Source organism: Branchiostoma lanceolatum, chromosome 6 (assembly GCF_035083965.1).
Source record: "Branchiostoma lanceolatum isolate klBraLanc5 chromosome 6, klBraLanc5.hap2, whole genome shotgun sequence".
NCBI classification, from domain to species: Eukaryota; Metazoa; Chordata; class Leptocardii; order Amphioxiformes; family Branchiostomatidae; genus Branchiostoma; species Branchiostoma lanceolatum.
In genome coordinates, this window is record NC_089727.1 from 1838101 (window position 1) to 1851489 (window position 13389).

General features: G+C 41.0%; 3 protein-coding genes across 3 annotated transcripts; all 3 read left to right on the forward strand.

The window, feature by feature from the left end:
* Nucleotides 1-172: 172 nt before the first annotated feature.
* Nucleotides 173-3481, forward strand: LOC136436130 (zinc finger protein 568-like). The gene is made up of 2 exons (XM_066429881.1): nt 173-221; nt 647-3481. Exon 2 carries the CDS (start codon nt 649-651, stop codon nt 2053-2055), a length of 1407 nt encoding a protein of 468 aa, XP_066285978.1. The 5' UTR covers nt 173-221; nt 647-648; the 3' UTR covers nt 2056-3481.
* A 284-nt stretch (nt 3482-3765) lies between these two features.
* LOC136437156 (zinc finger protein 585A-like) lies at nt 3766-10832 on the forward strand. The gene is made up of 4 exons (XM_066431638.1): nt 3766-3986; nt 4771-5661; nt 7478-7492; nt 8390-10832. Exons 2-4 carry the CDS (start codon nt 4773-4775, stop codon nt 9970-9972), a joined length of 2487 nt encoding a protein of 828 aa, XP_066287735.1. The 5' UTR covers nt 3766-3986; nt 4771-4772; the 3' UTR covers nt 9973-10832.
* Nucleotides 10833-11423: 591 nt separating this feature from the next.
* On the forward strand, nt 11424-13335 carry LOC136436133 (zinc finger protein 436-like). The gene is made up of 2 exons (XM_066429886.1): nt 11424-11556; nt 12162-13335. Exon 2 carries the CDS (start codon nt 12164-12166, stop codon nt 13052-13054), a length of 891 nt encoding a protein of 296 aa, XP_066285983.1. The 5' UTR covers nt 11424-11556; nt 12162-12163; the 3' UTR covers nt 13055-13335.
* Nucleotides 13336-13389: the final 54 nt, after the last annotated feature.

The following is a 13389-nucleotide window of genomic DNA, read 5'->3' on the forward strand; positions in this document are numbered from 1 at the left end:
TAATGACCTTTTTCACCCTATCACATTGGGTTTGCGATCGAAAGAAGCTTTACGCCGTTATAAGTAATACGGGATAATCAGGAACAGCAACTTTAACCTTCGACCTCCGTAGCCCTGTAGGTCGGGTCATTTTTGTCGGCCATTTTGATTTGTCGGACATTTCTTTATTTTCAGGACAATACGAGACATTCTAGCTATCAAGCAGCACTACAAACCATCAGGTAAGATATTTTGTTAATCACCTGATCACTGCATGTCACAAAATACTTCAGACACAATTTTTTTTAGTAGTGATGGATTTTTTTTTGGGGGGGGGGGCATTACGACTAATTTTGCACATTGGAAGCATTGCCATGGTGACGGTTTGATAAGTCTTTGTGATTCTTATTCATAAAACCATATATCTGGAAGGGGGTATTAGTCTGGATTTGTACGTGTGTGTGTGTGTGTGTGTGTAAATGAAAGTGAGCATCTGTCTGTGCGCGTACGAAGTGTTATGTGTGTGTGTGTGTGTGTGTGCCTGCGTGTCTGTGTTGTGCGTGTGTGTGCTGTCAGTGGTAGACAGTACAACACGACAGGTAGAAATAGTAGGGGATTATTTTTTCTATCTTTTCAATTTTGGATGATCTATTACTGTTATTATTAGAAATGGACGAGAGAAGCAGCGAGACTGCAATGGACGATAAGCCAACTATGCACTCTGGGGACGAGGCAAGTACCTATGAGAAATTAAACACGGGAAGGCAGCAGGGCAAGGAAGAGGGCATTCCATGCGAGGAAACGTGCGGAGCAGAATATGAACATCCTACCGTACAGGGTCGAACCGAGCTTGCGATGAAACGCACGGTGGACAAACGCTTCGCGTGTACGGAATGCGGCTATAGGGCAGCCACAAAGGATAAACTATCGAGGCACAGACGAATACATACTGGTGAGAAACCATATAAATGTGACCAGTGCGACTATTCTGCTGCACAGAAACGATCTTTAGACATTCATATTACTACACACACCGGAGACAAACCCTACATGTGTGCTGAGTGTGGATACCGGACGGCTGTCAAGTCTCACCTATCCAAACATATGAGAATACATGCAGGTATAAAACCATATAAATGTGACCAGTGCGAATATTCTGCTGTACAGAAAAGTTCTTTAGCCCTTCATGTCACTAAACACACTGGTCACAAACCCTACATGTGTGCTGAGTGTGGATACAGGACGGCTGTCAAGTCCGACCTATCCAAACATATGAGAAAACACTCAGGGGAAAAACCCTACATGTGTAGGGAGTGCGGGTACAGGACTGCATACAGGTCTTACTTAACCGTACATATGAGAAAACATACAGGTATAAAACCATACAAATGTCACCAGTGCGACTATTCTGCTGCACAAAAAAGCCATTTAGATCTTCATGTTACTAAACACACTGGTGATAAACCCTTCGTGTGTGAGGAGTGCGGATACAGGACGGCTGTCAGGTCTCGCCTATCCGTGCATATGAAAACACATATAGTCGAGAAACCCTACAAATGTATCCAGTGTGACCATTCCGCTGCATCGAAAGTTAGTTTAGACAGACACATGACTAAACACACTGGAGAAAAGCCCTTTATGTGTGGAGAGTGCGAGTTCAGAACTGTTTACAGATCTAACCTATCTGAACATATGAAAATGCATACAGGTGAGATGCCATACAAATGTGACCGGTGCGACTTTTCCGCTGCATTGAAACTTAGTTTAGACAGACACATGACTAAGCACACTGGAGAAAAACCCTACATGTGTGGGGAGTGCGGATACAGGGCTGCTGTCAGGTGTGACCTGTCCCGACATATGAAAATACATACAGGTGCGAAATCCCATAAATGTGACCAGTGCGAATATACTGCTGCACGGAAAGGACATTTAGACCGACACCTGACTAAACACACTGGCGAAAAACCCTACATGTGTGGTGAGTGCGGGTTCAGGACGGGATACAGGTCTTCCTTAACCGTACATATGAGAACACATACAGGTGTGAAACCTTATAAGTGTACCGAGTCCTAGACTAGAGAAAACGAAACTAAATGTGTTGCGAGTGTGGATACAAAACGACTGCTAAGTCTAACCCGTCCAGACATATAAGATCACATACTTCTAATCTGATAAAATTTTTCCTAGTAAATGTAACCAGTGCGGTACAGTATTGTACGTACTGCACAGAAAGACAGCATAGACCTTCCTGTTACTAAACACACTGGTGAAAAACCCAACGTGTGGAGAGAGTGGATACAGAAAAGCTGACTGGTTTGAACTTTCCCAACTAGTAGTATCCAGTATTTTGATTTTTAAAAAAAAAACGATAAAAAAACGTACTGGGAAGAAACCATTCAAATGTGACCATGCGATTATTCTGCTGCCAAGAAAAGCTATTTAAAGCAACACTTGGTTAACACACATTTTTAGAGGTACAGTTACAGATAAAGGACGGTTAACAGCTGTAACCTATTCAGACAGGTGCCAATAATGCAAATGAAGAACCAAAACACAAAGAATTGAATCACGCATCTTAAGGTACAGCTCAAAGTTGCGGATACAGGACCGTTGACCGTCGTAACCTATCCATGTACGTTTAAAAAATATAGGTGAAGACTTATAACAGAAATGTATGTTATCAGTATGCGACTTTTCTGATCCATGGGAAGGTAATTTGTACCTACACGTGGTCAATACTCCTGCTTGTGTAGGGAGTGATGGTTCACTTGGATGAAAATAAATACTATGAAACCATCTTCCAATGTCAACCAAATTTTGAATCATTGTCGTTATACCATCTACCAATGTCAACCAAATTTTGAATCATTGTCGTTATACTGCGAATTGTGGGATATGCCGCTTCCTCTCTATTTGCCCCCCCCCCCCCACTTTCCGAACGCCACTTGTATACCCATATCTAATACTTAGACCGTATTAGTTGCTATTGCAAACATAGATATTGTATGCCCCAGTCCGATAGAAATACTTGTTACTGAAGATGGTAGCTTATACGTACATTACAGTCATTTGACAGTACTCAAACGTCAATATAACACTATGTCGTTATTCACTTTAAACCTTTAGAACGCCACTTGTATATATAATCATCGGTCGGTCGAGCGGCCGATCACACGCCGATCACACGCCTTCTCCACGACTTATATGTAATACTTAGACCGTTATAGTTGATGTTGCAAATATAGATATCGTATGCCTCAATCTGATAGAAATAGTAAGTGTAAAATAGTTTACAATTTCTTTAATACTAGAAACGACTTTACATCTATGTTAGTAGCTGAAGATGCTAGCTTATAACTAGCCAAACGTCAATATACTAGTAACACTTTGTCGTTATTCATTTTATACTTACTGATTCTCTTCTTACATTGTATTAAAACGTCGATAGATTACGATGAGTTACATCATATGGAAAAAAATAAAATCGATTGGTTGCTTACTTGTTTGCTTGTAATACCTTCCCGGTCTGTTTATACATGCTATTCATATCCACAGTATACATGCTAGTATGCAATGTGAATTCTTAGTTGTTTAATTAAATCAATCAATCTGAAATTTATGAACACTGGTCTTAGGATGTCACGACCTGTGGCTAATTTCTGGCACCAAAGAGCACACAGTTATTTCAAGATTACACAGATCGTGACAGATGTTTTGGAAAATCCTTTTTTGTAAATGGTAGAAGAAATTTACTGGCACTTTGTTACAGACTAGTGTCATCTTAGTTAGCTTACCGGGGTTCCCCCTATTGGAGCCAAGGTATAAACTTACTAGGATGACACTCAAGATGTGGTGTAATCAGGTGTCTCAACTTTGACCTTTGACCTCAATAGCTCAGAGCGTCCGCCATTTTGACTTGTCAGGTATCACATTCCTTTCCAGTCTGACGCTATTTCCACGAGAATTCTACGCCATAGAAATCAATTATAACCATTACCCGACAGGTAAGACATCCTCCAACAGTCTGTTCACTTTTCGTTAGTGCTTGAGAAACAGAGGCTTGTTTACTGGAAAATCAGTGGCCGATATGTAAGGGGGAGGGGGGGCATTACGACGTGAACGTTGGAGTAACGATAAATGCCACAACATATATAATACACTCTTTGGATAGGGGGTGCTTAAGTCACCATTTTAATTTGTACGTGTGTGTGTCTGTGTGTGTGTTCATGTGTGTTCATGTGTCTGCAGCTGTGTGTGTGTGTGTTACGTCTATGTGTGTGTGTGTGTGTTTCTGTGTGTGTACTACGTCTGTGTGTGTGCGTGTGTTCATGTGTGTCTGCCGCTGTGTGTAGTTGCGTAATTGATATTGAGTGTGTTTATGTGTGTGTGGATTTGTGTGTGTGTATGTGCTTCTGGGTTGATGTGTATGTGCCTGTCTTTGTCTGTCTGTATGTGTGTTTGCTAGTCTGCAAATTTATGCCATGCTTACACTTTCTGAACTGATGATGCTCGCGCACTCCGTGCAAGAAGATTTGCCAGTACTGTTTGTTTTGTTGATTAATCAATTTACTGGCAAGTTCTTTTGTATTCATTTTACCCCGTAGTACATTATTTTCAATTTTTATTTTCTTTGCCGATCCAATACATGCTGTCAGGCTGAAACCTCGGGTGATACAGAATATACCATGTTGTATTTATATGTAATACTTTTCCAGGACAATAAGTTAGGTATTGATGGTATGATAATGTTTCCCGTCTTTCATTTTTTGTGTGATTCATTGTTCTTAGAAATGGACGAGAGAAGCAGCGAGATTGCAATTGAGGATCATCCAACTCTACACATTGCAAAAGAGACAAGTACCAGTGAGAAATTAGACACGGGAATGCAGCAGGACAAGGAATGGGGCTTTCCATGGGAGGAGAAGTGCGGAGTAGATTATGGCAATCCCCCCGTACAGGGTCGGACAGAGCAGACGGACAGGCTTGCGGTGAAACGTCCTGTGGACAAACGCTTTGTGTGTACGGAATGTGACTATATGGCTGCCTCAAAGGCTGACCTATTAAACCACAAACGAAAACATACTGGTGAGAAGCCCTATAAATGTGACTACTGTGACTATTCTGCTTCGTGGAAATCTTCTTTAAACCTTCACGTTACAAGACACACCGGCGAAAAAACGTACATATGTTGTGCAGAGTGCGGGTACATAACTCCTCACAGGTCTAACCTAGCCCGACACATGAGAACACATACCGGCAAAAAGCCCTACAAATGTGATCAGTGCGTTTATTCTGCAGCACAGAAAGGTGATTTGAATCAACACGTCGTTGCAAAACATGGCGGTGAAACACCCTTCGTGTGTGGAGAGTGCGGATACAGAACTGCCGACAAGTCTCACCTATCCGTACATCTGAGAAAGCACACTGGTGAGAAACCCTACATATGTGACCAGTGCGAGTATTCTGCTGCACAGAAAGGCACTTTAGACCGACACATGACTAAGCACACTGGAGACAAGCCCTACATTTGTGTTGAGTGCGGATACAGAACTGCTCACAGGTCTGACCTGGCCCGACATACGAGAAGACACACAGGCGAGAAACCTTACAAATGTGACCAGTGCGACTATTCTGCTACGAAGAAAAGCTATCTGAACGAACACTTGGTCAAACACACTTGTTAGGGATAAAGTGAATATAGTTGCAGATACAGGACGGTTGATAGGTCTTGCCTATTAAGTATTACATATCCAGACACATGCAAAAGAAATACAGGTGATGACGCACGGGATCACTGCGACTGTCACCATTCTGCTTCATGGAAAAGTACATGTAGTTAAGAAACTGCTCAAAGGTCTGACCTATCCCGACATATGAGAACACAAATGTGAAAACCTCTGCTGCACGGAAAATGAATCTAGACCAACACAAAACATACCGGTAAAAAAACCTGCATGTGTGGAGAGTGCGGGCACAGGACTGCTCACAGGTCTCACCTGTCCGTACATATACAGGTGAAGAACCCTACAGGTGAAGAACCCTACAAAACACATACAGGTGAAGAACACATACAGGTGAAGAACACATACAGGTGAAGAACCCTACAAAAGGGACCAGTGCGACTATTCTGCTACAAAGAAAATTGTTTGAAATAACACTTAGTCAAACACACTTTGTAGCGGTACAGATGACAATTGTGGGCGATCACAGCTCTTAGCCATCCAGACACATGCAAAAAACTGCAGTTGAAGACTCAAAACAAAAATGTGTTAAGTGCGACTGTTCTGTTTCATGAAAAGGTAGTTTATACCTTGACATGGTAAAACACACCGGTGAAAATACTATATTTGTGTGTACGTGGGAAGTGCAGATTCACCGGGTGGAACTTACATGTACACTAAGTGGCATAACTAAGAACTGTAAATCCGTTTATCAACGTGCACAGAAGTTTAGAGAAATGTCGTTATAGTAACTCATACTTCGAAGTTTGAGTTATGCCACTTCTCCGTTTAGACCCCTATTATCTGAACGCCACATGTATATAGATATTTATTACTCTGCAACTCAATAGTAGCTGTGAAAAAAATAGATGTCGAACACCTAAATCTGATATTCCTCAGATATTCAATGTGAAACCTTATATTACTACGGTGATAACGAATTGATGCTGATATTACTAGCTTATATAAGTAGCCAAACTTAAAACACTGTGTCGTCATTGAATTTGTGCTTTCTTATTACATTTTATGAACACGTTGTTTCATTATATTCACCCCATTATTGTCATTATAATGATGATGATACGTCATATGAAAAATCAACTGTTCCCTCCACTCAACTTTGTTGCTCAAAATATATCGCGTGCTGTTTATGTATGCCATCTTAGGCCCATCTACATGTCCTGCAAGAATGCTAGTATATAATCTAGATTTCCATTTATGTAAATCAATCAATCGTGCTTTTATGGAGTGACTTTCTGTGACGTCACGTGGCTATTTGTTCCACCACAAAATTACACAGTAGACAATTGATTTTAGGCCATGTTGATTTAATCATATAGATCACATCCGCGCGCGCATCATTTTTCGTCTGCTTACAAACAACAACAAAAATAATTGCAGCTCAAATGTAAATCGTACAAAATAAAGATATGACAGAATTCGAATTAAAATGAAGAATCTATTATTTGGTATAACATAGTGTATTTTTTTAGATTTGTTCATCCTTCCTGACCTCGGAGATTTGATAATAAATGTTTTTTGTTTTTTTTGCTAACATTATTTCATTCCCATGGTCGCATCAGTTTAGTTGTTTCCAGCGATGGTATCCATATAATCAAATCAATATGGCCTGAAGATGGTTTTTATAGATGTTTTTGGAAAATTTCTAAAGCCTGGGAGTCATCCTATTTATTTCAAACATATTAAACTAAATGAAACATTGTTGGCAGTATAATGTAATCAGGTTTATGAACTATGACCTTCGACCTCTGCAGATCCGAGCTACCAGAGTGGCCGCCATTTTGAAATTTGATTTGTCGCAGAATCGCGTTCCTTTCCATCCTGTCACCATTTTGAGGATTATTCAACACATCAGCAACTGAGCAACATTATAAACCGGTATGTTAGACGTTTGTTAACTGAGTGTGTGCTATTCGTCTACATATATTCTTTAGTTTGTTCGAAATTGGGGTTTGTTTACTTGGAAAGTAGCGATCGATTTGTAGAGAGGGGGGCATCAGGACATAAGGTAAAGTAGTTGAGGGCGTCGAAAAGGGGTAGCAAATAAGCCCTTTCATGGATCCGACTATGCATGTGCAGTGTCAAAGGTAAAGGCCCCAAAGTGTAAACAAAACCCGTCTGGGCGTTGTGATGCAAATCTAGACAATGTCGAGACGAGTACTGTTTACAAGCCAGCCTTCACTTTGACACTGCGCGTGCGTAGTCGGAACTGTGAATGGGCTTATGCCACGGTTTATTGCACTCATTGAGTAGAATAGAGTCTTTAGTCAGGTAGGAGTTGCTTTGAGTTTGGAATACACCGTGTAATTAGAGTTATTTTACTAGTATATATGTACAAGGAAGGTATAGATAGTATGGGAGGTGACCGACCTATGGTCTGATTCTGAAATCCCTATGTTCCGAAATGTTCCAACTCACGGCCATAATTCGGTAGGAGGAGTTGCAGCTTAACGAGGTTCATGCCTTCTATACCTTCTAAATACTCTTGTGCCATTTGGGAGATCTTGACCTCTTTTGAATCTGAACCAGATTCGAACTCCATCGAAAATGTATTGTTCATGTATTGATGTAATCTGAATCTTCTTTTTTTTTAATTTCCTCATCAAGTATTCAATTGCATGTCTAACTGGCTCGGAAATGTTTCCTGTCTTTCGATTTGTTCTTAGAAATGGCCGAGGTTGCAATGGAGGATCAGTCAACTGTACACCAAGGGAACGAGGCAAACAGCAGGGCGAAATTAGACACGGAAGGACTGCAGAACAAGGAAGGGGACTTACCAAGGGAAGAAACGTGCGGAGTAGAGTCTGGCCATCTCCCCGTACAGGGTCGAACAGAGCAGACGGACAGGCTTGCGGTGAAACGTACTGTGGACAAACGCTTCGTGTGTACGGAATGTGACTATAAGACAGCCAAAAAGGATCACCTTGTAAAGCACAAACGAATACATACTGGTGAGAAACCCTATAAATGTGACCAGTGCGATTATTCTGCTGCACAGAAAGTCAGTTTAAACCAACACATGGCTAAACACATTGAGGAGAATCCGTACAAGTGTGACCAGTGCGGCTATTCCTTTACTCGGAAAGTAAATTTAGAGACGGAATGTACGAAATGTGGTTATAAGGCAGCCTCATTAAAACACACAAGGAAACATACTGCTGCGAAACCCTATAAGTGTGACCACTGCGACTTCGCTGCTTCATATAAAAGCACTTTCGTTCGACACATGCATAAACACACCAAACCCTTCATGTGTGGGGAGTGCGGATTCAGGACGGCTGCCAAGTCGTCCTTAACCCTACATATGAGAAAACATACAGGGGAAAAACCATACAAATGTGACCAGTGCGATTTTTCTTCTGCAAGGAAATTTTGTTTAGACCTTCACGTTGCAAAGCACACTGGCGAAAAACCCTACCTGTGTGAGGAGTGCGGATACAGGACGGCTGACAGGTCTCACCTATCCGTACATATGAGAAGACATTCAGGCGAGAAACCGTATAAATGTGACCAGTGCGACTATTCTGCTGCAGTGAAGGGCAATTTAGATCAACATATGGCTAGACACACTGGCGAAAAACCATACTTGTGTAAGGAGTGCGGATACAGGACGGCTGATAGGTCTCAACTATCGGAACATATGAGAAGACATGCAGGCGAGAAACCGTATAAATGTGACCATTGCGACTTTTCTGCTGCAGTGAAAAAGGATTTAAACAAACACTTGACTAAACACACTGGAGCAAAACCCTACATGTGTGAAGAGTGCGGGTACAGAACGCATTACAGGTCTCATCTATCGGAACATTTGAGAAGACATACAGGCGAGAAACCCTATGAATGTGACCAGTGCGACTATTCTGCTGCAGTGAAAAGGGATTTAAATGAACACTTGGCTAAACACACTGGAGAAAAACGCTACATGTGTGAGGAGTGCGGGTACAGAACTGCTTACAGGTCTCATCTATCGGAACATTTGAGAAGACATGCAGGCGAAAAACCCTATGAATGTGACCAGTGCGACTATTCTGCTGCAGTTAAAGGGGATTTAAATGAACACTTGGCTAAACACACTGGAGAAAAACCCTACATGTGTGAAGAGTGCGGGTTCAGAACTGCTCGCAAGTCTCATCTATCGGAACATTTGAGAAGACATACAGGCGAGAAACCCTACAAATGTGACCAGTGTGACTATTCTGCTACGAAGAAAAGCTATTTAAGCCAACACTTGGTCAAACACACTTCTTAGGGGTACAGCTGGCAGTTGCAGATACAAGACGGTTGACAGATTTAACCTAAGACGCATGCAAAAAAAAATATTTTCTGTCTTAGAAAGGTAATGTATACCTACACTTGGTAAAACACTCCCGTAAAAATATCCCTCCTTGTGTAGGGCGTGCTAGTTTACTGCGATGGAACTTCAATATAGTGGCATGACTAGAAACTGTAACGCCATCTAACAACGTTCACCAAATTGTAGATAATTGTCGTCTCACTCTGAATTGTGATATGTCATTTCCTTCCCTTTCAGGTCCTAAACGTTCTGAACGCCCCTTCTATGGACATGTCTAATACCTTAGCAGTTCCTGTTGGAAACATAGATACATTGTATATTCTATGCTTTCAAATGATGGTAAATTAATATTCTATATCACACAATTTAGTACTGCTGTAATAGCGAATCGATACCGATATTACTAGCTTACATGTTAGCTTATACAACTAGCCAAACGTTAACACTGTGTCGTAATTGACATTATGATTTTCTTTCTGATATTGTATCGAATAGACGATAGATTATTGTTTGTTTGTTTATTTGTTAACCCAGAAATACATATCGCCTACAAGCGGCGTTTTTCAACGATTCCTTGGGGGTTCAACCCCATACATAGTAATACATAGTAACAATAAAAGTGTCAAATGATAACAAATAATACAGAAATAAAGATTGACTTGAAAACTATTCACCAAACAACTGAAATCCATAGTAGATAACTAACAGTAACGTAATAGACTAGAAATATTATATCTATGGGTTGTATTGTTATTATAACATGTTGATTTACATCATATACATATTAAAAAATAAAATCACCTTCCCACCCTGTTGATGTATGTCATCTCTTTGCACTGTTTTAATTCTAGTTTACAACATGTATTTGCAGTTATGTAATTACATAACTGGGCACTCATGATCTGCAAGATATTCTAGCGAAAACACACGGGGGGCATTCTGTGACGTCACGTGCCACTGAAGAGCACACAGTAGGCATTTTCTTTTTCGGAAAATACTTTTTATCGTCAATGGTAGAAGACTTTGTTTGTTTCTTGCAGACACTTTTTATAGCCTATCATTAAAAAGTAATCCTAATGTCTTTAAACGTACTAAGCTAACTAGGATGGTACTCCCAGGCTGACATAGTTACGGTAACACAGTTTTCCGCCAATGGGGATTTCTACAGTTAAGGACCACAGACTGACTGGCATCGACGCGGAGTAATATATAGAAGGGTGCATTTAAGAAGCATAAATATGTTAAAGTTGAGGGTACAATCTACTAAATGACTGAAAACTTGAATATATTTTGTTTCTTTAATCTGACTTTTAGATTGTGTCATACACAATGATACATACACATAGATACTATGTGCTGCTATCTTAAAAGTATCGTTTAATCAGGTAACTCAACTTTGACCTTCGACCTCCGCAGCTCCCAGCTCAGATTTCTCAGAGTGTCGGCCATTTGATTTTTTGGCGTATCACATCCCTCTCCAGGTTGACGCCTTTTTCACGACAATTCACCACCTTAGCAATCAAGGAACATCATTAACCGGTATGTTATGCAGTTGTTAACTGTCTGTTCACTTTTCGTCTGCTGATTCTTTTTTGTTTTCTTCGAAACAGGGGTTTACTGAGAAATCAGTGATCGATTTGTAAGGGGGAGGGGGGCATTACGAGGTAAACTAGTCGTGGACATCGACTAGGAATAACAATGCCACAGTTTGATACACTCTTTGCATTTCCCAAGGCTCGTGTATTATAATGGTAGGAGGGGACTGAGCTTGATCAACAGTTAATCAATTTTATGTTTGTGTGTACATGGGTACATGTCTGTGTGCGTGTAAAATGAGAGTGTGTGTGTAAATGTGTGTATAATATTGTTTGTTTTGTTAATTGGTTAACTTGTTGATTGATATGATTCTTGTGAGTTATAATCAGGCACGTTTGATTGATTCTGCACCACATCTTTAATCTTAGTTTAAACATGCATTTTATATGCTGATCCCATACATACCTATACGCAGTCGGGCTGGGACCCCGGGTGATACAGAAGTAAATGCACCGTGTTATATTCTACATCAGTATATGTACAAGTCATGTGTAGAAAGTTTGGGACTGTTTCCTGTCTTTCAATTTTGGATGATTTGTTGTTCTTAGAAATGGCCAAGAGGAGCAGCGACATTGCAATGGAGAACCAGCCAACTGTTCACCCCGGGAACGGGACAAACAGCACTGAGAAATCAGACACGGGAAGACAGCAGGACAAGGAATGGGGCTTTCCATGGGAGGAGAAGTGCGGAGTAGAATATGGACATCCCCCTGTACAGGGTCGAACAGAGCAGACGGACAGACTTGCGGTGAAACGTACTGTGCACAAGCGCTTCGTGTGTATAGAATGTGACTATAGGGCAGCCAAAAAGTCTCATCTGTTGGAACACACAAGAACCCATACTGGTGAGAAACCCTATAAGTGTGACCAGTGCGACTATACTGCTGCATCGAAAAGTACTTTATGCAAACACATGGCTAAACACACTGGAGAAAAACCCTACATGTGTGGAGAGTGCGAGTACAGGACAGCTTCGAATTCCTCACTAAATAAACATATGAGACGGCATACAGGTGTGAAACCTTACAAGTGTGACCAGTGTGACTATTCTACTGCCCTGAAAGGGAATTTAGACCGACATACGGCTACACATACCGGAAAAAAACCTTACATGTGTGGAGAGTGCGGATACAGGGCGGTTGATAGGTCTCACCTATCCGTACATATGAGAAGACATTCAGGCGAGAAACCCTATAAATGTGACCAGTGCGACTATTCTGCTGCACGGAAAGCCCATCTAGACCGACACATGCTTAAACACACTGGAGACAAACCCTACATGTGTGTTGAGTGCGGGTACAGAACTGCTCACAGGTCTGACCTGGCCCGACACATGAGAACACATACAGGCGAGAAACCCTACAAATGTGACCACTGCGACTATTCTGCTACGAAGAAAAGGTATCTGAACGAACACTTGGCCAAACACACTTGTAGCTAATTTGTCCTACCAAAGAGCCTAAAGTAGGAAATGGTAGACGAACACGTCAGTTTAGATACTGTCTAAGTTGAATTACGATGTTTGTTCGGTCGGCTTGAATATGTAGTGGTGATCTATACAAACACATGTGAAAGGTAGAAAGCGACACTGTTCTATGATTCTTCATGTTTTCACTATGTATGACCCGATGTAATATAATCAGCGGTAATAGCTGTAATAATAAAATGTCTAAAGAACAAGTAAAGGTGCAATGTGGAAAGGCCACGGTCATCAACAAATAACTGAGCCTAACTCGAGTATCTATGCCTGATTTAGTGATCAACTTCAAGATAAAT